This window comes from Rhinolophus sinicus, chromosome 17 (genome assembly GCF_057876585.1).
Source record: "Rhinolophus sinicus isolate RSI-liver-muscle chromosome 17, RSI-T2T, whole genome shotgun sequence".
Taxonomy (NCBI): Eukaryota; Metazoa; Chordata; class Mammalia; order Chiroptera; family Rhinolophidae; genus Rhinolophus; species Rhinolophus sinicus.
The window spans coordinates 37,106,721-37,129,724 of NC_142517.1; the positions used below are offsets into that span (position 1 = coordinate 37,106,721).

General features: G+C 37.1%; 1 protein-coding gene across 14 annotated transcripts in view; it reads right to left on the bottom strand.

The window, feature by feature from the left end:
• Nucleotides 1–21,309, bottom strand: part of PHC3 (polyhomeotic homolog 3) — a 74,142-nt gene extending 52,833 nt beyond the window's left edge. For 11 of the 14 annotated variants that reach the window (XR_002137677.3, XR_002137678.3, XM_074327789.2 and 8 more), the window contains exons 1-4: nucleotides 21,205–21,309; nucleotides 18,573–18,738; nucleotides 14,699–14,854; nucleotides 13,524–13,601 (exon numbers count right to left, since the gene is read on the bottom strand). Coding sequence is in view for 12 of the 14 variants with exons in the window: in XM_074327789.2 (XP_074183890.2) it covers nucleotides 13,524–13,601; nucleotides 14,699–14,854; nucleotides 18,573–18,738; nucleotides 21,205–21,218 (414 nt within the window). In the remaining 2 variants the exon portion in view is untranslated. Of the gene's footprint in view, nucleotides 1–13,523; nucleotides 13,602–14,698; nucleotides 14,855–18,572; nucleotides 18,739–20,313; nucleotides 20,404–21,204 lie in introns of those variants that run through there. The other 3 variants (XM_074327752.2, XM_019735371.3, XM_019735380.3) reach the window with 2 other exon arrangements.
• Between the last annotated feature and the right edge of the window lie 1,695 nt (nucleotides 21,310–23,004).

Here is a 23,004-nt window from a genome sequence, read left to right on the forward strand (position 1 = left end):
TTATCTGGGAGTCATACTGATTCTTCCCTCTCCTTTACCACACACGTCTCATTGTTTCTACACCTTTATTCTCATTTTCATTGTGATTTTTAATCACTTAGTTTGAGTCTGGGCCTACAGCACGTCCACCTGGGTTACTTTAACACATGCAAACTGATCTCCCTACTTGGAATCTTGCCTCTTCCTACTTGCCAGATAATCTTTCCCTGATTTTGTTAATAATTAACCATTTAAAGACCTTCTGGATAATGTTCAGCCTCTCCTGACTCTCTAGCATCGTCTCCTCTCACTCCTCCCCACACGCCCTTCTCATGAGCCATATGACGCTCTCTGCAACGTCGTGATGGATCAGGCCTATATGGCCCCGGTAACAATGCTCTGGACGGGACTGGTCACCCTCCTTCTGCCAGGCCGCATCCCATCCCACCTATGTAGCGAACAACTTCCTTACAGAAATCTTCTGCTCTGATAAGCTTTCCAGGCATCCCTACATCCCATAGAACTATTTCTCCTCCTTCTTGCCTGTTAACTTCCATACACTTCTAGCACATATTTCTATCCCACCCTTCTAAATAACAATTTCTTTAAGAGTAGGGACCATGTGTTATTCATCTTTATATATCCAATATCTATAAAAGTGTCTTCATTCAGTTAAGTTTATTAAGTTAATGAATGCCAGGATATTTTAAGGCGTACTTTATAGTTTTAATGTAATATAATATATAAGCCTATCAAAGAGCATGAGTGTATGAGAAAAAAAATGTTTTGATATAGACCATAACAAAACAGTAAAAACGCAGACAGTGTGATATCAGTACAACTGTATTTTTGATGCTATATAATAAATTACTAATAAGCCCCCCAAAAAACCTATTCTTTTTTTACATCACTCTATAAACAGACACTTTGGAGAAAGCCTTGCTCCAAAGATTAAATCACTCAGCAGTACAAAACTGGACCCAGGTTTTCCAACTCATGTATTTTGGCATTAAGGGCTTTCCTATATCCTGAAAGCTCGCTGATTTGGGTCACTCTGCAGTAATAATGCCTTGTCACTTTTTTCCCAGTCAGCAATGAAAGAGATGGGGAAGGAAGGGAGGAAAGAAGAGAAAGGCAAAGACAGGCTGAGTGACTCTAGTAAGGATAGACCACACACGCTTTAACAAAAACATAATAAAAGTCTTTTTAACAAATGACTGGCTGATAGCCAAAATGCTTGAAAGTACTCTTTAAGGAAGTAGAACACAAAGTACAAACAGAATGCTTTTCTTTTTCTTAAAAAAGAAAAAAGGAAGTAAGAAAATTTCCTAACCACCTGCATTCTACTTTGTCTAAGTTGTGAGATCAAAGAACAAATACCATGTTTATTTTTAAGCTCCATATAGTTAGTAACATTTCAGGCAGTGTCTACTAATGAATACCCAACCCACAGAGCCAGTGACCAGTGCCCACCTCTGCAAGAGGCCACTCTCCACAGCAGGCCTGACTCTCCTTTCCTTTCCACAACTGATCAGGCTCTCCTCTATTTTCTGCTTTGCTCTGCTGACCTGAACCAGATGCCCTGAATTGTTTCCATTATTTTCTCTGTCAATTCCATCCCAACTCTCCTAATGCTCTTTCACTTTAAAGGCTTGGCCAATCCTTGCACTTCATACCTCAAGCCCCACACTTCATAAAGAAACTTACTCCCTGACCTTATTACTAGAAGATCTCTCCCCACTGGCACTAATTCCAAGAGTCAGCAGAGAAAACCAAGTCTGCCAAGAAAAAACACTTAGCTCTCAACCACCTTTTGGTGCCCCCAAAAGGTTCACACAGGCTCTCTGGCCCAAAGTACTCCCTAGAGCCAAAGCCCATTTGAGAGCCACGATGCCATTTGATTAATCAAAGTCAATCAAGTATATCTATAGTACACAGACATTAAAAGAATGATGCCATTTAATACAGGCATGCAAATATCTTAATGACCCACTGTTGAGTGAAAAAACTATGGAATAACATGTAGAGTATTATCCCACTTCTTTAATTACATACAAACGTCTTTATGTATATGTACATATCACATGAGAAAACATATTGAGAGAAAAATGACTGTACTGTATACAGAGGGTGCCAAAAAATGTATACACATTTTAAGAAATGTATACACATTTTAAGAAATGGAAAAACTATTAAAATTGTAATAATATATACATACCGATAACAAAAGATGAATACACGTCACGTTTGACTTCTGCAAAGTGGTTCCCATCAGCGTCCAGACACTTCTGGTTATGGCAAGCTGCTGCTTGAGCAGCATTGACCAAAGTGTCCACCTATATACATTTTTTGGCACCCCTGGTATACAAACAATAATGCATACAGTACTCCCCCCTTATCCGTGGTTTTGCTTTCCGTGGTCAACACAGCCCAAAAATATTAAATAGAAAATTCCAGAAATAAACAATTCATAAGTTTTAAATTGCATGTCATTCTGAGTAGCATACAGAAATCTCACCATCCGACTCCGTCCTGCCTAGGACGTGAATCATCCTTTTGTCCGGTGTATCCATCCTCTATGTGCTACCTGCCCGTTAGTCACTGAGCAGCCATCTCAGTTATCATGACCTGGGGCTTATGTGAAAGTAACCCTTATTTTACCTAATAATGGTCCCAAAGCCATTCACATAACTTTTATTACAGTATATTGTTATAATTGTTCTATTTTATTATTAATTATTGTTGGTAATCTTTTACTGTACCTAATTTGTAAATTAAACACTATCATAGAGATGTATGAATAGGAAAAAACAATATATATAACATTCTGTACTATTTGCAGGTTCAGACATCCAATGGGTGTCTTGGAACGGATCCCTGTGGATAAGGGGGGGACTACTGTACTCATTAAACTGTCTGTAATTAGATTCCACACACACACACACACACACACACACACACACACACACACACACCCTGGAAGAACAGTCACCAAAATGTTAAAGATGAATAATGCCTCCTGGGGTGAAATCTGGAACAACCTATACTTTCTTTTTCAAAGTTTTTGTCTGTAGGAATTAACTTTAGAATAAAGGGGAAATGCTATCTTCCTTTTTAATGTTTATTTTGCTATATTGTTTTGTTTTTATCCCTTTAGAGCAGCATATGAATTTTTATGTAATTCAAATACCTAGACATATAAAACTATATAGAAATTTCAAGTAATAGTATCTACCCATGAAGGATTTCCTTCTTAAGAAACTACATTTTTAATAATGAAATTAAATGAAATGCCTACCCTATTATAGAAACTATTAATTCTACTTTCTGCAATAAAAACTATAAAAAAACACAGCAAAACAATCTCACAATTTTCCAATTGCTTTCAGAAAAGCTGCAATGCTAAAACAATGAAAATATTAGAAATAGCTTAGATGTCCAGCAACGGGGGTACTTATCTAGGATAAAGCACATCCATACTACGCAATACTACACAGTCGCTTAAGTGAGCCTGAGCTCTGTGTACTAACCTAGAAAGATCTCAATACCACTGTTAAGTGTAAAAAACAAAATGCAGAACACCTCCCTGTGTTTACCACGTGCAGAAAAAACCGTGCGTTAAACATACATACGTATGCCCATGGTGCATATGTAAAGATCTGGAGGGATATCCAGCGAACTGAGGAGACAGAAGGACTATAGGGGAAAGGAGGCTGAAGGGGACTTAACATTTTTTTACTTTTTACTTGGAATATTTTACAAGAATGCAGTAAAGCTACTCATGACCATACAAAAATTCAGTTTTATTTTAGACTAGTATTAAATTTTGCAATAGTTTTCTAAGCTCAATCATTTGAAATTATATATTTTTAAACATCCTTGAAAACAATGAGTTTTAAAACTTAAAGCACTCCCTAAAGTAGTAGAGAATGAGTACCTTAGCAATAGGACACAGAATGACTGGTTACAAGCAAGAAATTTTCTCTCAAATAAAATCATGATGAATTCATTTGATATGTGGTTGATCTGACTTAGACATTTTTAGAGAAAACTGAACATTTTTGAGGTTAGTGATCTAAAAATAATCTCACTGACACAATAAGTGTACTTTTCTTAATAAATTAAAAAAAATAGTAAGTTGAAGAGATCACAACACATCAGTCCTAAGTACTTTAGCATGTATTAACCCAAGAAGGAGATTGTCCTATACAACCACAGTAACGTATCACACCTAAGAAATGTAATATTAAATAATAACTAGTATATGCTCCATATTTGGATTCCCTCAGGTAATTGCCAAAATACCTTTTATACCCTTTTCTCCCATCTAGAATTTAATTAAGGATCACACAATGCCGGTGGGATGTCCTGTGTATCTTCCTTTAATACACAAAGGTCTCCTCTCTCTCTCCCAGGAAAACAGTGCATATATAGTGGATAGAGAGGGAGATATAGCACATTATGGGAAACTTAACAATTGGCATAAATAGCTACATGAAGGGCATACAAGGGTCACTGGTTAGTCTTTCCATTTTTCTGTAGGTTTAAATGTTTTTTAAAAATTTTGGGGCTAAAAGAACAGCATCAAACTACAAAAACACACACCCATAAAGCAAAAAGAAAGAGAGAGGAGGGTGCCATCTGCATCAAGATACTTCATCCCATTTCTAGACCCAAAGAAGATGGCATCGTACTGACAGAAGAAATAGCTGGAAGCTGCAGTCCAGAATATAGGAAGAAACAGACCAAAGCGGATTTAGACCCAAGATTTAGATGCTGGAAGCAATGGGGCTGGAACCTGAAGGATTATCTACAAGTCCACCCAGGAGACAGACTCGCCAGTCGTAACACCATCCCTCTCCCACCTAGAACAGGCACTGAGACTGAGAAAGAAAGGTCTCCTCTAAATAAGTCAAAGAACTGCCAAGGAAAAGCTAGGCTTCTAGAGTGGACACTCGTACCTTGAAGTAAAATCCTCCTTATTCTGAAACTTGCTCATCAGCCTTATGGCCAGCTTCCTACCTGCATACCTTCAATTCTAAACCTGCCAAAAATATATCCTTTCCACTGTCACCACCTCTGCTATTCCCACATGCAAATACAGAAATTCTTATCAGACTTTCCACTAAGGAAAGAGCTGCTGGGGGCAGATCTATTTTCAAAGCAGTGGAAGTAATGCACCTTGATTAATTCTAATAATCACTCACTCTCAAATATAAGCAGAAAACCAAGTTTTTAAAGAGAAAACTGCTTTCTCTTATAAGAGAAAAACCAGCACCATGAAAGAAAAAGACCACGACAGTTCCTAAGGAAAATAAATTATTCAGGAAACAGACGAAAAGTATTTTAAATTTAGATAAGTATCATAACAGAAATCTAAAATATTTCATCCATAATAGAAAAACAGTATACTATGAAAAAAGAATGAGAAATGATCATAGAAATTGGAAATACAATGGCTGAAATAATTTTTTTTCTAAACATAAAAGGAAAGCATTTTTTAAAAGGAAGGAAATATCCCAAAACAAAGTAAAAAGATAAAGACAGAAAATGAGTAAAAACCTAAAAGAAATAAAGGACCAATCCAGAAAGACCGACATCCAACTAAGGAGCTCTAGAAAGAGAGAACAGAGAAAAGAGCAAGAAATAAAAAAATTTTAAAACCATTTTAGTTTCATACACATGAACACTGAACACCTGGTTTTCACACTAAGGGGGTCCAATAAGTTTCCTGCACAATGACATCTGCACACAACCTCATGAAACTCCAAAAAACTAAAGAAAGGCAAACCTAAAATACTAAAGAGAGAAAGAACCAATTACCCCCAGAGGAATGATAATGAGACTCAACATCAGCCTCGTCTTCAGCAATACTAAAATTTTGAAAACAATGGTGCTTGCTTTCAAATTTCCGAAGAAAAATTATTTTCAATGCAGAATTTATGTAAAAATAATTATTTTAAAAGGTAAGGGGAGGGAATTTTCAGGTCTATAAAGAGTCCAAGTTTATCTTCCATGTACCCTTCACAAGTAGTTATTAGAAGATACTCCAGTAAAACAAAACTCTTATTACAGTGCCCTTTGACTGTTTATATTTCCGTATCCTGTAATTCACTGTACCCTAAAACCTTTGCTTACTTTGAATTCTCGGCACCAAACAGCATGCCTGGAACCACGCTGGCATTCAGGAAGGCAGTGGTTGCACAGATTATCCCCACGAGCACGGGGCACTAACACAGTCCCTCCCAGGAATGAATTCCTGAAAGTAAGTGCTGTTGTTTCAGGATCATGAGCTCATGATAAGTCCTCTTCTCTGCAAACTCTACATATTTTTTGAAGCTCTGGTTAAATCCCATACACGAAGTCTTCCCTAACTACTCCAACCCCAAAGACCTCTTTTCTGTTAACTCCCATGGCATTTATCACTTAATTATACACTGTTATGTTATTGACTGAGATGCCTAGGCATAATTCTTCAAATGCGCATCACTGTCCCTGGGGGAAGGGACTGTCACTCATCTGTATGCCCGGTACCTGCTAACTGGCTGCCTGTCCATAACTGGCAACAAATGAATCTCGTCACTGAGGTCAGGGTATAGATTCTCTTCTATAACGCAATTTCAGGCAATCAGAATATATCCTAAAATAATCCTTTGAATTGCAGATAGTCGACTTGCAGTAATCAAGAATTAGAATTAATATTATGCATTACATATTCCAGCTGATGATTATAACACCTTTAACTTCATTTTCAACAAATATTTATTACACTCTTACTATGGGACAGGTGCTTTTTTATAATACGTATAAACTATTTAAGAAACCCAGACAGAATCTTAGGTTAACATCTAAACTACTGGTTCTCAAACTTTTTTTTTTTTAAATAGAAACCATTCTTCAAACGCAGTCTTATTCTGAACTCCCAGATTCAAACACATCATAGAACTGTTTTGCCTATAGCTTAGGGTAAGGTCCAGAGCCCCCGGTATCTTAGTCTGCTCAGGCTGCCATCACAAAGTACCACAGACTGTGTAGCTTAAACAACAGGAATTGATTTCTCACAGTTCTAGAGGCTAGGACGTCCAAGATCAAGTCCCGGCCATTCAGGTTCTGGTTGGAGATCTTGCTGGCTTATAGATGGCTGCCTTCTCACTGGGTCCTCCCGTGGGGGGAGAGAAATAGAGGGGGAGGGAGGTAAGGAACTCCGACGTCTCTTCCTCTTTTATGAGGACACCAGGTCTACTGGATCAGTGCTCCACCTCTGTGACATCATTTAGTCACCTCCTTAAAGGCCCTGTTTCCAATACAGTCACGTAGGATTTTAGGACTTTCAACACATGAATTTGTTGAAATGCAATTAAGGGCATAGCACCATCTCTTTCTTGCACTTTCTCCATGATCTAGATCAGAGGACAGCTGGATGAAAGGCCTAAAAATCACCTGAACACCTCAGTTTTACATAAGGACATTAAATGACGTGCCCTAATACATGTCACCAGTCAGTCATAGAATTAAGACTAAAATCCAGGTCCCTTGTTTCCATCTACCAAACTTTCGCTCATGATTTCTACAATTATTAGTGAAGTCACCATGTACTCGGGACTTGAATTTTCCATGAGATATACAAGGCATCACTAATCACCTGACGTCCCACGTGAACTCCAAACTCATATATCCAATGTCTACTCACCATCTACACATGAGTGTCTAATATACATCACAAACTTACAATGTCCAAAACCAAACTCCTCATTTCCTTCTCCAACACCTGCTTTGGCAGATCCTTCCAGATGCTCAAGCCAAATACTAGTTATCCTTGACACTTTGCCTTTCTGCACAATTCTATTCAATTCATCAACATATCCTGTTAGCTCTACTTTCAAATCATATCCAAATTCCTATAATAAAATATTGGAGAAAAAAATATTCAGAATCTGGCTTCCCACTTCGCATCACACCTGCCACCATCATTGTCAATCAACCAATATCTCTCTCTTGGATTATTACAAGAACCACTGACCTGGTCTTCCTGCTTCTATCTTTGCCCCTTAGATACCTGTGTGAGATCATGTTACTCCCCTAGCGAAAAAACTCTCCAAGAGCTTCCCAACTCATGCAGAGTAAAATCCACAGGTTTTATAATCTCTTCATGACTAGATTATAATTACATCTAATGTCATCTCTAAATTATACTCCCGCTCATTCCACTCCAGCCACACTGCCCTCTTTTCTTTTCCTTGAGCATGTTTGCCTCCTTCACCCTCCTTCAAATGCCATCTTTATTAGCAATGCTTTCTCTGACCACCCTTATTAAAAATAGCAAATTCCCTCATCCCATTCCCCTCCTTTGCTTGATTTTTCTCTATAGCACTTACCATCATATGACATTTTATATACTAGCTGACTATCTATCCCTAGCTCCATAAGGACAGAGATTTTGTCTGTTGTGTTGCTGGATTCCCAGCACTTAGAAGGCTGTCTGGCATGTATTAAATGCTCAGTATATATTTGTTGAATGAATACTCATATACGAATGAAGTCATAAAACTAACTGGGCCTCAAAAGCTCACTTTGTCTAGCACCATAGCGAGAAAGCTATCAAAAATAAGGTTTTCCCCTTTTTTACAAAATAGTACCATGAATTATAGTCAAAACATTTGGGAATAATGTAGATTCCAGGGCCAAAAAAGAAAGAGAGAGAAAGGGAATGAGATACAAATAGCCCTTGAGTCATTCAGAGATTTACGATTGCAATTTCCAAACACATAATCTTTTGCAGCTGAAAATGCCCAAAGACTTAGAAGAGGATGATGGCACTTCACTTACATTAATACAAATAAAATTAACCATAGGCCTATCTAGTTACATTTATGTATAGAAATGCACAGTAGTAAGATAAGAAAGCTTCACAAAAAAATTTGTCAGGCCAAAGGGGACTATTTACTCTATACATTTGTATTGTCTGTCTCTTAGACAACAAAAGTATATTTTTTATTTAGGCAATACAAAAATTGACAAAATAAAGCTCTTTAATCTACTTCCTCAGAGATAACCACTGATGAACAGTTTGTTGTGTATTACAGATTTTCTTCCTGCGTAATCAGACAGATACATAAATATAATTTTAAAAAATTAAGTTAAATGACAGGAATTCTGTTTCTAGGAAGATGAAAGACATATGTTTCCCTATTCCTCCCCCTAAGTACAACTAAAAACCCTGTATGTTACATATAAAATAAACGTAAGACGATCCCAAAAGGTGGAGAAAAGCAGACTGGCTAGGGACCTCAGGACGCAGTGAACAATGTAGTTGTGAGCTCCTTGGGTTTTCATTTGTCTCATATAATCCACAGTTGGAGTTAAAGAAGTCAGTAACCAACCCAGAAACACCAATGGGTGCAGACAAAAAGAAGCCCCAATGAAAGATTGCTCTTTCTAGAATATAGGACCAGGAAATGGATGACCTAGCAACATAGAAAACTTTTAGACAAAAATTGCTGTACTTCAGCCAAACACCACAGAAAACATTGTGGCCATGCCCACATCCATACCCACACCAGCAAAGACCTAGACTGCCACCCTCGCCAGGCTGTAATGAGGCACCCCAAGCCCCCCAGTCCCTCCAAAGGGTTAGTGTCAGAGAAGGCCAGGTAGATAGCCAGGACTTTCATCCCAGCCAGGCAGTAACACCGCCGCCAACTCGCCCCATCCCTGCAGTATGAGTGAGGACCATGTGGGGAGCAGTAGCAGGCAGTCGGACCTCCCAGCCAGGAAGGCATCCATGGAGGCCTACTGAGGAGCCAGAACTCTCACCCCTACTCAGCAATTACGGGGATCACCTCCTTGGGTGTCCATGGAGACCAAACGGGGAACCTGGACATCTACTCCCATATGGCAGTAAAGAGGTAACACATGCTCCATTTCAGAAGCCAACCAAAACATAAAGTTTAAATAAGATCCACAGTCTCATAACATAATACTAAAAACATCCAGGTTTCAATCAAAAATCACTCGTCATACCAAGAACCAGAAAGACCTCAAGCTAAATGAAAAGCATTCATCATAAAAACGCTTTGAACAAGCTGTTACGAGCCCACTTAAAACAAATGAAAAAAATATACTCTCAGCAAAGCAATAGAAGATATAAAGAAGAACCAAATGGGAAGTTTAGAACTAAAAGAAAAATAGAATAACCTAAATAAGTTAAATGAGATCATACTATATACATTCTTGCTTTTTTCAACGTAATGCCTAATGAAAATCCAAGTCTCCCTATAAACACACATAGAGCATTTTTAGTAGCTATCATAATGTTCTACTGTATGAATGAACTATCATTTATTTAATTAATCCTCAAATAATGGACAGTTATATTGTTTATAATTTTTCACTATTATAAACACTGCATAACTGCACAATTATTTGTCATTTTTACATAATTAACTGTAATTTTTAGTAAATGACATCACTAAAAATGAGAGTGCTATATGAAAGGGCATGCACAGTTTAAGTTTTCATATACATTGCCAAATAACTCTCCAGAAAAACTGTACCAGTTACATTCCCTCTGATAGTATGAGTCTACCTATTAGGTTGGTGCAAAAGTAATAGCAGTTTTTGCAATTATTTTTAACCTTTTAAACCGCAATTCCTTTTGCACCAACCTCATACTTCCTCACATCCTTGCCAACAATGGGTATTGTCTCAATGCTTTTGCTTTGTAATTTGATAAGTGAAAATAGTACATCGTTGTTTTTACATACATTTCTTTATCATTAGTAAGATAAATACATTTTCATGTGTTTAAAAGCCAAAAATAGTCTTTCTTTTGAAAATCACCAATGCAGGTCTTTTGTGAATTCTGTTTATCTTACTAATATAAAAGAGCCCAAACATAAGCTGGTTGGCAAATATGGTTTAAATATATTTTCAACCATTTTGTTGTTTTTTAACTTTGTTGATAACTTTTTTCTGCAGAAGTTTTTAATGGGTTTATATTTTATTTTAGCAAATCAAATTTAACTAAATCTTAGTGCCATTCAGTTGAAGTACAAAGACATCTAAAGGCTCAGTCCCACCTAGTTTTACAGCCAATTAATCATAAAATCACCTCTCACTACTGTTAAGAATCCAGAATTAGTTTTCGTTCTATTGAGGGGAAAGAGGATGCTGGCACCCGCTAATTACCTATACATTCAATTAACAATTGTTTTCTCTACATACAGTTTCCCAGGTGGTATGATTGGACCTTTGACTCCATTTTTTAAAATAATTTTCCATTTCCCCATTGGGATCTCACTCCTACTTTCAACCTCAAACTTATATGGCTAGTGACTTGACAACCTACCTTGTAGCCCTTTCTTCTACTGAAAACCATTTCCCATGGCTTTCACTATTATCTGGAAACTTACCTCAAAATAACCAAAACTCTGAAAAACGACCAGACTGCCACCTGATAGATCATCATTATCACTATCTAGAGATTTCTGCTACCACGCTCTGCCTCTTTTTCAGAGGTTGACCTAAATTTACTAAGCTACCTTGGGTATCATAATTTGAACTGCTTAGTTAACTCTGTTGAGCTTACTGCTCAGCTGAGATAGAAAATAACACAAATTAGATATATTACTCCTTTTTTTTCTTGGGTATCTGTTCTTCCTACTTACTTCTTTTCCCCCCACCAGCCATTCACAGGTTCTGGCATACTTCATTACACAAAGGTGAGTGGTTATGACAAGTAGCACTAACAATGTCTGAAAAATAAGTACAATCACTAGAACTGTAATTTCTGTGAAAGTCACATGCATGAAATCATAATGAGAGAATAAAAGTTTAAAAGAATACCTTTTAAAAATGTGAAGGGAAAAAAATTTAAAATACTTATCTCTGTTCGTTAGTGTTATTCCAGAATTTCACAGAATAAAGAATTCGTCTATAATTTTTTAACCAGCCCACAAAATGTTTACTAGTCCTTTCCTGAACTACCAATATATTAATTAAAGATATATCTGACATCAATAACCACAGCTATAGTATAATGCTTAGGGTCAGATTACATTACTTAGATTTTTCATTTTCTTCACTTTAACATTTTCAGTCTAACAAGTGAAAAGTTAATTTCTTTTTCAAAAGTTGTTTTTATTCATGTTCTAGGATACTTCCATGCTAAAAAAAGAATTTTTTAATTAAAAATATCAGATCAATACCTAGAAAAATAACTATATGTTCCCCATACATGTACTTAGTCAGCAAAGACCATATCCTTAGCTGAAGTAAATAGAGCACAAGTTCACCTTCAATTTCCTGGCAATCTACAAACTATACTGGACTCAATTTTACAAAATATTAAATTATTACCATCTTGGATCAGGAAACAATACTTATAAAGGACATTATAAAGTTAACTCAGTGGTTCTCAACCAGGGGCAATTTTGCCCCCAGAAACACTTGGCACTGCCTAGAGACATTTTTGGTTGACGCAATAGGGGAAGAAGGAGGTCCATTGTCTAGTGGTATCTAAGTGGATAGAAGCTAGGGATGCTGCTAAACATTCTACAATGTACAAGCGAGCCCCCACAAACAAAGAATTATCTAGTCCAAAATATCTATAGTGATGAGGTTGGGAAGTCTAGAACATGTGATGAAATTTTAATATGGACTGCATTGTATCAATAATAAATTTCCTGAATTTGATCATTTTCATGTGGCTTCATAAAAAAGATGACTTTGTTCCTAAGAAATACATATCAAAGAATTTAGGAGTAAAGGAACATGTCTCAACTTACCTGCAAATGGTTCAGAAAAATATGTAAATATGCAGAGAGGGGAAAAAAAGAATGATAAAGCAAGGAGCCAAATGCTAATAACTGGTGAATCTGAGTAAAAGGTATAAAGAAAACTTTTTTCATTCTTGCAATTTGAAATTATATCAAAATAAAAAGTTAAACAAGTATTACCATGCCTGCAAATTTCTTTTAACCAGGAACTCGGCACAATTTCCCAGTATACTATATGTGCAATATAGCAAATCAGCTTTCTTTTACTCCTTTCTCAAAATAAATTACACTATCTTGAGTGGATACTTGAAAATTTGACCCAGATAACTCAAGTAAGCGTAAGCCGAAAAGTTAATTTATAAAATGCCAATTTCACAGAAAAAGCTAGAAACATTTAGATGTCCACCAAGGATATGACATTCTTTAGTATATTACAGTAAATGCATGGCCTAGTACCCCTGCATTGTATATTTCAGGTTTTCAATACACACTGGAAACTGCAATCTCTTAGAACCATAAAAGATCTGAATACAATCAATGGGAAAGCATGTATAAGAAATAATACAAAAATATTTTTAATACTCAGATTTTCAGAAGTTTAACATTGGTTCTGAGCTCTTGAACCGTATCATTCCTATGTCTAGGTACTTGTTACTTAAATAGCATTTCAACAAATATACAATAACAGCTTTGTAAATACTAACAGTTTACTTTTGGAAAGCGATAATTAAATTTTTTAAATACAGGAAAAAAAATCAGGGCACTTACAGATGTCTGGGACATACTTGACTGTTGTGTGACACTTCCTGTGGGGGACGTAGATGGTCTTCCACTGGATAAACTTGCCTAAAATAATAAAATCTTTATGTATATAAAAACCCTGAAGTTAAAAACTTTCCGGTATTATGATGCCACAAAACCACTATACAAGCCAAAAACTCTATTTATGAACAAATCCATTCCACAGTCAACATGGACCAAGCTTTGACCAAATAGATTAAGAAAAAAAGAAGCAACTGAATGTTGAAAACAGAGGACCCAAAGGCTAGTCTTAACTTAATAACTTCATTCATTGTCAGTTTTACTCTACAGGTCTGTCTTTGAAGTGGAGTCACCACTCCAACGTTATAAAAAGGAATTGAAGCTACATCAAGTGCCAGTGGGTTTCAGTTTCCTAACTCATATGAACACGATGTTATTTAAAATTACACTACCAAAAAGAAGCAACAGCTGGGGATGTGTTTGTAACAGAAATAAACCTTTTTCAGGTTCACTCAACTGAGATCTTCCTCTAATAAAATTTATGATGAAATCTCACTTATAGTTTTACTTAAATAAACAGAATAATGAAAATCTTTTTTAAAACATAAGCATTTAATCATAAAATCATCTTATTATCAGTAGGTACAGTATGATTAGATTTTAGAAACATGCGTATGCGTATTTATATAGAGAATTTCTAGAGGGCTATATAGCAAACTGTTACAGAAGCCACCTCTGAAAAGTGGAAAACAGCAGTGGATGATGAAAGGAACACCTCTACTTCACCTTTTATAAATAATTTTATACTATTTGATTTTTTTAATAAGTGTAAATTATTTGCATACAAAAAGACCTTTTTTGTTAAAATATAAATATAATTCATGTAACCCTAAGTATTCACTGTTGTACTTAGAATTTTATACACAAAATCATGATACCAGCATAGCATTTCTGCCATGTAGATAAAAAGCAGTGGAAAAAAGCTAGCAACAAAGTAACATATAAAACATATTCATTTTTTAAAATTAACTTCCATGTGGCAGACTACTATATTTCCTCAAGTAAAAATAATCACAAAACATCTCAGAACTCTGAAATAATACCCAATGTATTTATTTTCAGTAATTATCCACAGATAATGTCAAATTGGCCTCCTAATTCTTCCTTCACTTCAGCCTTACCTGAACAGCAGCGAGGCTCTGCAGCTGGGAGCTGCTGAGGTGCTGCTGCTGCAGAGCGGCAGTGTGCAGCATCAAGTGCTGCTGTTGAGCTGCGTACATTTGCTGAAGGTACTGAGCCGCTGAGCTGGGGGGGCGATGCAATGCCTGTTGAATTACCTGTGATAAGTCAATTGAACCAATGTCAAAACCATAACCTCAGCCTTAATCTTCACCATGAAAAAAGTGGCAGTTTAAAATTTCACTACTTTAATATTCAGCATCATCCAGCTTATTAACATAGTTCTCTCCTAGTTACGTATCACTAGGATTCACTAATCTGTACAAATTAAAATTACCCAGTATGGGCAAAAGAAAAGACTGCCACCAAGCATTTGAAAAGATCTTCTATCTCATTAGTAATCAAAACTTACAAATTAAAACACGATACTATTTTCCAACTTTCAGATGGATAAAGATTTAAAAGAATACTACTACTAACTGAGGAAACAGATACTCTCATAAATGTTAGTAAGAATGTAAATTGGTATAACCATTTTGGGTAAAAGTCGGATAAAAAAGAATTCGGTGTAGAGAGGAATCTGTGTAACCCTATGGCCATCACAAATAGTAACACAGATCAGTGCTGTCCAACACAGTAGCCACAAGCCACATGCACCTCCTGCGCACTTACAATGTGGCTAGTGCAATGAAAGAATTGAGTTTTTAATTTTACTTTAATTTAAATATAAAGTCATATGCCGCTAGTAGTTCCTATATTGAACAGCACAGATATATCTATATTTATTAACAAAAAAATTCCCAAATATATCATACAGTGAAAAAAAGCAGGTTACTAAATAGTATACAGAGTAAAGATACCATTTTTATGCTAAAAAATCTGAAAGAATATTCAGGAAAACATCAAAAGACTACCGATGGGTAGCTAGATTAGAGGTGATTTTTGTCTTCTCATTTGTATTTCAAATGTCTGAAAAAACATAGAATGAGTAGGTATTATATTAATAATCACAAAAATTACAGAGATTTCATTTTTAGAAAACTACTAATTATTTTTTCAAATGTTTTAAAATGTTTTTTAAATGTCAGATTCCTTGTTTCAATTGTTTCTATTCACTGTTAATTACTGTGAATAGTTATTAGTTTATTAGTAAAATATAAAATCTCAACCTGAAACTTCATAAATAGATAAATGTAGAAAAGTCCAGTATTCTAACAGAAAAATCCTTTTTCTGTTCAAACCATGCCAGTCCTCTGCAACCACATCCCAAAGTCACCTCATGCCCACAGTGACTCTGAAACAGCACAGAACCCTAATAGCAGCATCAAACCAGTTTGCAAAGAACTAAGGGAGTAATGGAGTCATCTCCTACAGCTTGAGGATCTAAGACAGGACACCTTGAACTACAAAGCCATGAATCTCTTTATCCAAATTCCAAGAAAGCATATTTCCTTGTGTTGTTTGCTTTTATAATATGTATTCATATTTCATCTGTCCGACTATAGATTGCTAGACCTGCTACAAACCCTTGTCACAAAATCAATGTGGGCTTCTAACCCCTAATTGCAGGGGATTACAGATCAGCATTAAGTAATTTAGAATTATAACAATATGTCTTTTTGGTCAGGTAAATCTGTATGTTCTTTTTTTACATATTTTAATGTATATTTTAATATGTTTTTGTATTTTTTAAATATATGTTCTTCTAATTCCATAACAAAATTCTAAAATCAAACCACAATAACAAATGCATAATCTATTTGATGGATATTTTTGTCAGAGTATAGAAATTTTTTCTATTGTCAGCATAGTCTTTCATTACCATTCAATGCTATACTGACGGGAGAGAGACTTCTTAAATACAAGTTAAAGATACAGCACACTGTTTTCATTTTGTTCCTCTAAACCAGGGGTGTCCAAACTTTTTTCAACGTTTTTTTACCAAGGGCCACATACGGTAAAATACACAAATAGCCGGGCCACTCACTCGAGGTGAAATACGTATTGCCTCACCTGGTTTATTTAACTAAATATATTTTTGGAATTTGCTGCAGGCCAATAAAAAATGGATTGCGGGCCGCAGCTGGCCCGCAGGCCGCAGTTTGGACACCCCTGCTTTAAAGGAACAAGGAAGGTACATAGAATTCACAGGACTGAAAAAGAAAGTTGGAAGGTATTAAGAATCTACTTAGGTAGTTAAATAAATACTTGACTACATTTTAGGGGAAGCAATTCTGTGATCTCATAAAAACTAATGTTAGTGGTATTTGTGAGATATATCTGTATCTATACATCTCCAGTAACACTTTTTAAAAAAATTTTATTAAAGTATAGCTGACATACAATATTATAGTAGTTTCAGGTGTACAACATCGTGATTCAACATCTATATACCTTGCAAGTGGTCACCCTGACAAGTCTAGTAACCTTCTATTACCATACAAAGTTATTATGATATTATTGACTATATTCCCTATGTTGTACATTATATCCCTGAGTAACACTTTGTTTTTTACTAACACATCCAGCTTAGATAAAAACTAAAGAACTAAATGGCATATTAAAATACATCATCTGTATGCTAAAAGATCTAGACACTCTTCCCTATATCCCTTGCCTCAAAAAGCTGAAGAACATTTAAAACACTTTCAGCATTCCCAGTTTGAATTTTTTAACTACCTGGATCTCCAACAATTCTGACTGCACCCATGATAAGTTGATAATCCTAAACCATAGAACAGTTAAATAGCCGTTATACTGAGATATCCACTCTACAAAAATGAATGGGAAAAGCACTACATCACAAACAGTTATTTTCAGGGTAGAATGCAACTGTGCGGATTCTATAGAGAGTAAGCAGGTATAACGGAAAAAATAAGAACTCATAGAGTGGTTAAGGACATAACTCTAAAGTCAGAGAACCTACTAGCTAAGTGAGTTTAGGAAAGTGAGTTAGCCTGCTTAAAATACTGGTTTTCCCATAGGTGAAATGGAGATAATCATAGTATCTACTTCATAGAGGTGTAGTGGGGATTAAAAGAGATGATCCATGTAAGTCATTTATCAAATGCTTGGCACATAGCAATTGTTCAATAAATATTAGCTATCATTATTTATTGGGTATAGTTAATGTTCTAGATGCTTCCATTAATCCTCATAATAACTAATGAAGTAGGTAGTCTCACCCTCATTTTATAGTTTCCTGAGGCTGAAAATTATGCCTCTCACCCAAGCCTACACAGCTACTAATGATAAGAAAATGGAATTCTTACAAAGAACATATCAGACTGCAATGCCCATACCCTTTTTATGCAATACTACCACACTGCCTCAACTTTCATTATTGTAAAGGTTAACTAAGTAAACTTCATTTTCTCAACTAAGTGAAGAGCCAAAGACTTTTCCTAAATATCCCTTTCCCTTCTGCCCCTAAAGGGCTTTAGATTAAAACTATCTGTTTAGGGTTTTGGACCACTTGGGTTTAAAATGAACCTCTTTATGCATCTACAGACCTGAATAGATCTCCCTAAGTCTGTATTTTGGGTTCAAATATAAAGTAACCCAGAAAAACCTAGAGTCATTCTGCTGCTGGGTTCTAGATTGCGTGTGTCCACATTGTAGCAGCAGCTTAGAGACCTTCCAATTATAGTTTTCCTGACATATCACTGTATAAGCTACATGCCGATACATGGAAGCCCCCTCAACAGAATGATTATTAGATAAATTTTTGCATGTTTCACACATTAACAATTCTAACTGTACTCACTTAGAGGACGTCATTGAACTTATTGAAGGATATGAAACAATAGATTAATCTGGCTTAAGCAAAAACTAATGGCATCCTAAGTCTTAGCCCACCCATTATAACTGAAATACCTGTACAGCATGTCGGTCTGAGCCACTGTAGACTGAGATCTGCGGTTGCTGCATTCGAGAGGAGGAAGTGGTGATGGTGGTAGTGGTGGTGCTACTGGTTGTTGTCGAAACAGAGGATGTTCCAGGATTTGGTTCACTATCCATAGCTGTACTGTGATCCTTAAATCTGGCAGATAGCAAAGGGTTTGCATTGGCAAAAGCATTATCCTCTGGGCTTTAAAGAATATTTGAATTCCAAAGAAATAATCAGCAACAGTCTAAATTTCTATGGCCCTCAAAATACAGACAGCATATAACACTTAGAAAAAGTACTTCATAAATATATAGTATATTTAATACTTAATACCAACAAAATTTGAATTCAAATGATTCAGGATATGTAACTCACATAAAGCCTGGCCTAAAGTTTATCTTTTCGGGATTGAAAGAAGATGAGAGTTTTGAAACCAACACAGGTGATGAGAGAATACTAAACTACCTAATAAAAACTCAAGCAACACCAGAGTACTTTAAAATATTTATTAACATTCTTTTGACCATATTAATTACAAATTAAGGTCACTCTTATCTATACATTAAGTAGGATGCCTAAGGACTTGTGCTAATAAGCTTAGTTTTTGGCTACCATATATACTTTGCTTTAAAAATCAGTTCTCTTAGAAAATAATAATAATTTTTTTTTAAAAATCACACTGGCTTTTTCCCTATAAGTCTACTTGGTCCTTAGTACATCTAATAACTCTGAGTAATACTCGTAAGCAGATTACTCTGGGCAAATAGAGAAGCAGCTGACAACAATTTCCCCACTTCTTTACTAAAAATCTTTTTCCAAAGAATTGCCTGAAATTTCAAAAACAGCATAATTATGCCCCTTTCTTCAGGTATGGACAGTAAAATACATTTTTGTACAAGACTTCCCGATGGTTTGATTTTTTTTCCCCTCCACTACTACAAACTCACTTCACTGTTATGGTACAAAATTCCACTAAATACAGAATCTGTATCTGAATAAATTCAAACAATATTTTATTTTAAGTCAATTTTCAGGGCCTCCATATTGTTAAAAAGCTAGAACTACAAGTAATTGTAGGGTTAGAAATGCACCACAATGGTGAAAAGCACACTTGAGAATTTACTGGTTTTATCTGCCTTTCTTATCAGTCTTTTCTTCTGGGAAACAAAATCTAACCCACCTCACATTAGCAGCATTGACAAAAGGTAACAAGAACACTTTCTACTTCACCAAAAGACAAAGGAATTTGGTACTAATTGCACATGCATACACTATTCCCATATGGTGTCCTTTTATGTACAAGTTTTCTTTGTTCTTTGTATCATTTATGTAAATATTTATACGCTCTTCAAGGAATCAAATGTTTAAAAAAAAATCTCAACTTAATAAATAGAAAAGTGAAAGGAAAAAAGTGTGGGAGGGGACTAACTCTTCCCTTACTTTTTATTAGTAAATGACTCATTCACCTTTATGCTTCTCTGTAGGTTTTTTTAAAATAATGTTTCAAGCTGCCTTCCAATCATCAAATCACAGCATCACACGTTAACTGTTCATCCTACAGACTTAGTGGTCGATAAGGTAAACTTTTTCCAAATTACTGGCTGTCATAACACGTCTGAACTGCGTACCAATGATATGCACAAAGCCAGCTTACATTCTTTTAGAGTGCTATTCTGCTCAGCCACATCCTCAAACCCAAACTCAATGGTAAGCAGTTTAGTAACTAACCAAATAGGATCACAGAGAATCCGAATTGTAGGCACAAGTCTAAACATCGGTGAGTGGAACCGGCCAGACCATTGAAATGCATTTGGATACCTGGCACAAAAGAACAATTTCTGTAACTCCGCTGTCTATGCAGAGTAATGCCTGCAAAACACAGCCGGCAGTCCTGGTACATCAGAGGCCTACCCAGGAAACGCTAAGTTTGCGTCGCTAACTAAGCATACCATCACACGGCCACACAAGAATGTGGCCCCTCTAGGGAGGCATCAACTGCAGCCAGAGACCCAAGGGAAAGAAGATCTTTCCTTCCAGAGTGTTTTCAGGCTGACCAGACCCGCAGGAGCCCCCGCCGCCCTAAGGCCGGCGTTGGGACACCACCTCCACGCCTCCCGGGGGAGGGCGGTAAACAACCCCACGTCTCGGGTTCTCCCACGGAGGGGTGGGGTGGCGCCGGGATCAGGAAGAGAGGAGCGCGAAGGAGGCCTGGCAGTACCCGCCCAGCCCTACCCAGCCTCCGCGGCCCCCGGCGCCGGCAGCCGTGACAAGGCTGCCCGCGGGGCCCACTTGCAGGAATGACAGCGCCTGAGAGGCCTGCAGTAGCTCATCCCCCGGAAGACCCCAGCGGCCAGGGTCCCAAGGGTGACCCTGCGCGCAGGGCTCCGCTGATCCGGGACCAGACGGTTGAAGGGGCGCTCCCGCCTGGAGGTTAACTGGACCCTTACAGTTCGCCTCCGCCCCCGACACGGGCCAAGCGGGCTCCTCCACACTAAGGAAGCTCTGGGGTCTCCCTTTCCCCGCACTGCCCGCGAAAGAGCCCTGAGCTTTCCCCCTGGGGATGTGTCGCTGCCCCTACTCGCCCCCCGTTACGACATCAGTCACCAGCAAGTCACTCACTCCGCTTCCGCCATCTTCTCTCCTCCATCACTAATACGGGCTGCGCATGCGCCCCCCGGCGGCGGGCGGAGGGGCGGGGTCGGCTCAGCCCCTGGGCCCCAGAGGTCACGTGGGGTCATCAGCTTCCAAAACCCCCCTCCAAACTCTGGCTCTGCTCATTCTGGGAAGTGACCAGGTTTCCCCAATTTAAATACCTGTGTCTCACTTCCAACCCTCGCTTTCTCTTGCCTAAGGTCTTCTTGCTCTTGGGGAAGGGTCTGTAATCAAGATATGAAAAGTTCTGCTTAGACTGTTAAATTAAAAATTTGAAAAACATATAAATACTAAAGCCTATTCAAACTGTAAAGAGTGAGATGAAAGAAAATACCAAGAATATTGGATGCTTAGGTCTCAGAGGGAAACGATTATGCTCTGGTGACTGCAAGGCTTGTTGCCTGGGACACATTGGAGTTTGAGGGTAGGAACTAGCAGAACTTCTCTCAGGCTCAGAGATGGTGTTCTGGATGCCAGTGAGGAAAGGGTTAAAGAATCATCCTGATTATCCCGCGAATATCATTCATGTCTTTGACATGAATTTACTAAGTGCTTAGTTAGGATTACAAAACTAGAATACCATAGACTAGGTGGCTTAAACAACAATTATTTCTCCCAGTTCTAGAGGTGCTGTCAGATGTGGTGTCTGGAGAAAGCCCTCTTCCTGGTTTGCAGAGGGCCACCTTATTTGCTAATGATGTTTGCAAACAAGGAACGGCTACCAGTTTACTAATGTTGCTATATATATATATATATATATATATATATATATATATACACATATACATATATATATATACACATGTACATATATATATATATATACACATGTACATATATATGTATATATGACAACTACTGTGTGGCAGGATGAGACAAACATATAAAGATGAGTATAAAAAGTCTCTTTCTGGGGTGGCCAGTTGGCTTAGATGGTTAGAGTGCAATGCTTGTAATACCAGGGTTGCCAGTTTGATTCCCACATGGGCCACTGTGAGCTGCGCCCTCCACAATTACTGTAAATCGAAACAATTACTTGACTTGGAGCCGGTGGGTCCTGGAAAAACACACTTAAAATAAATGAAAGTTAAAAAAAAAAAAAAGGCTCTTTCTTCTAAGAAGTCTTAATCTGGAGTGTGGAGTGGGTTTTACAGAGACATCTGTACAATCTAGTAAGTGTTCTGAAACATCCATTAAGTGCTTTGGAAACCCTAAATTCAAGAAATAATAAACCTTCACTGCCTTTCACAGAAAAAAGTGTAATGATCACAACAATGTCTTCTTCTTGCGTTCCTTAAGATGGTGGAGTCACACTAATTTCAAGAATTGAGAAATAAAGCACTGACAGAAATCCATCATAAAGTGTAATACGGTCTAATGAAAAGTACACTTAATCTTAGAAATCTTGTGTTCCAGAGTCTCCCTAGGGAGGGGAATAGAACACCTCCTATGTAAGCTAAATTGTCCCTTCCTTTTCTCATCTCATAACATTGGTTCTTTACCTTATTTTCCTCGCTGAGAACAGTGCCCTTCCTACTCCTCCTAAGAGAACTCACTGAGAAAGTCCCCTTTGAAAGTCCCTGTAGATGCTTAAAAATAAGATATTACTACTTTTTCTTTCTTTTTTGACATGCTCATATGATGTCATTGTCATTCAACTCTCAAGAATCAACTGTCCATTGGTATTGCTGAAATTTTTGTTTAGAAAAACAAAAGTGAAGAAAGCAGTGTTATACCTAAGATGGAAAATGCGTAATTCAAAGAACT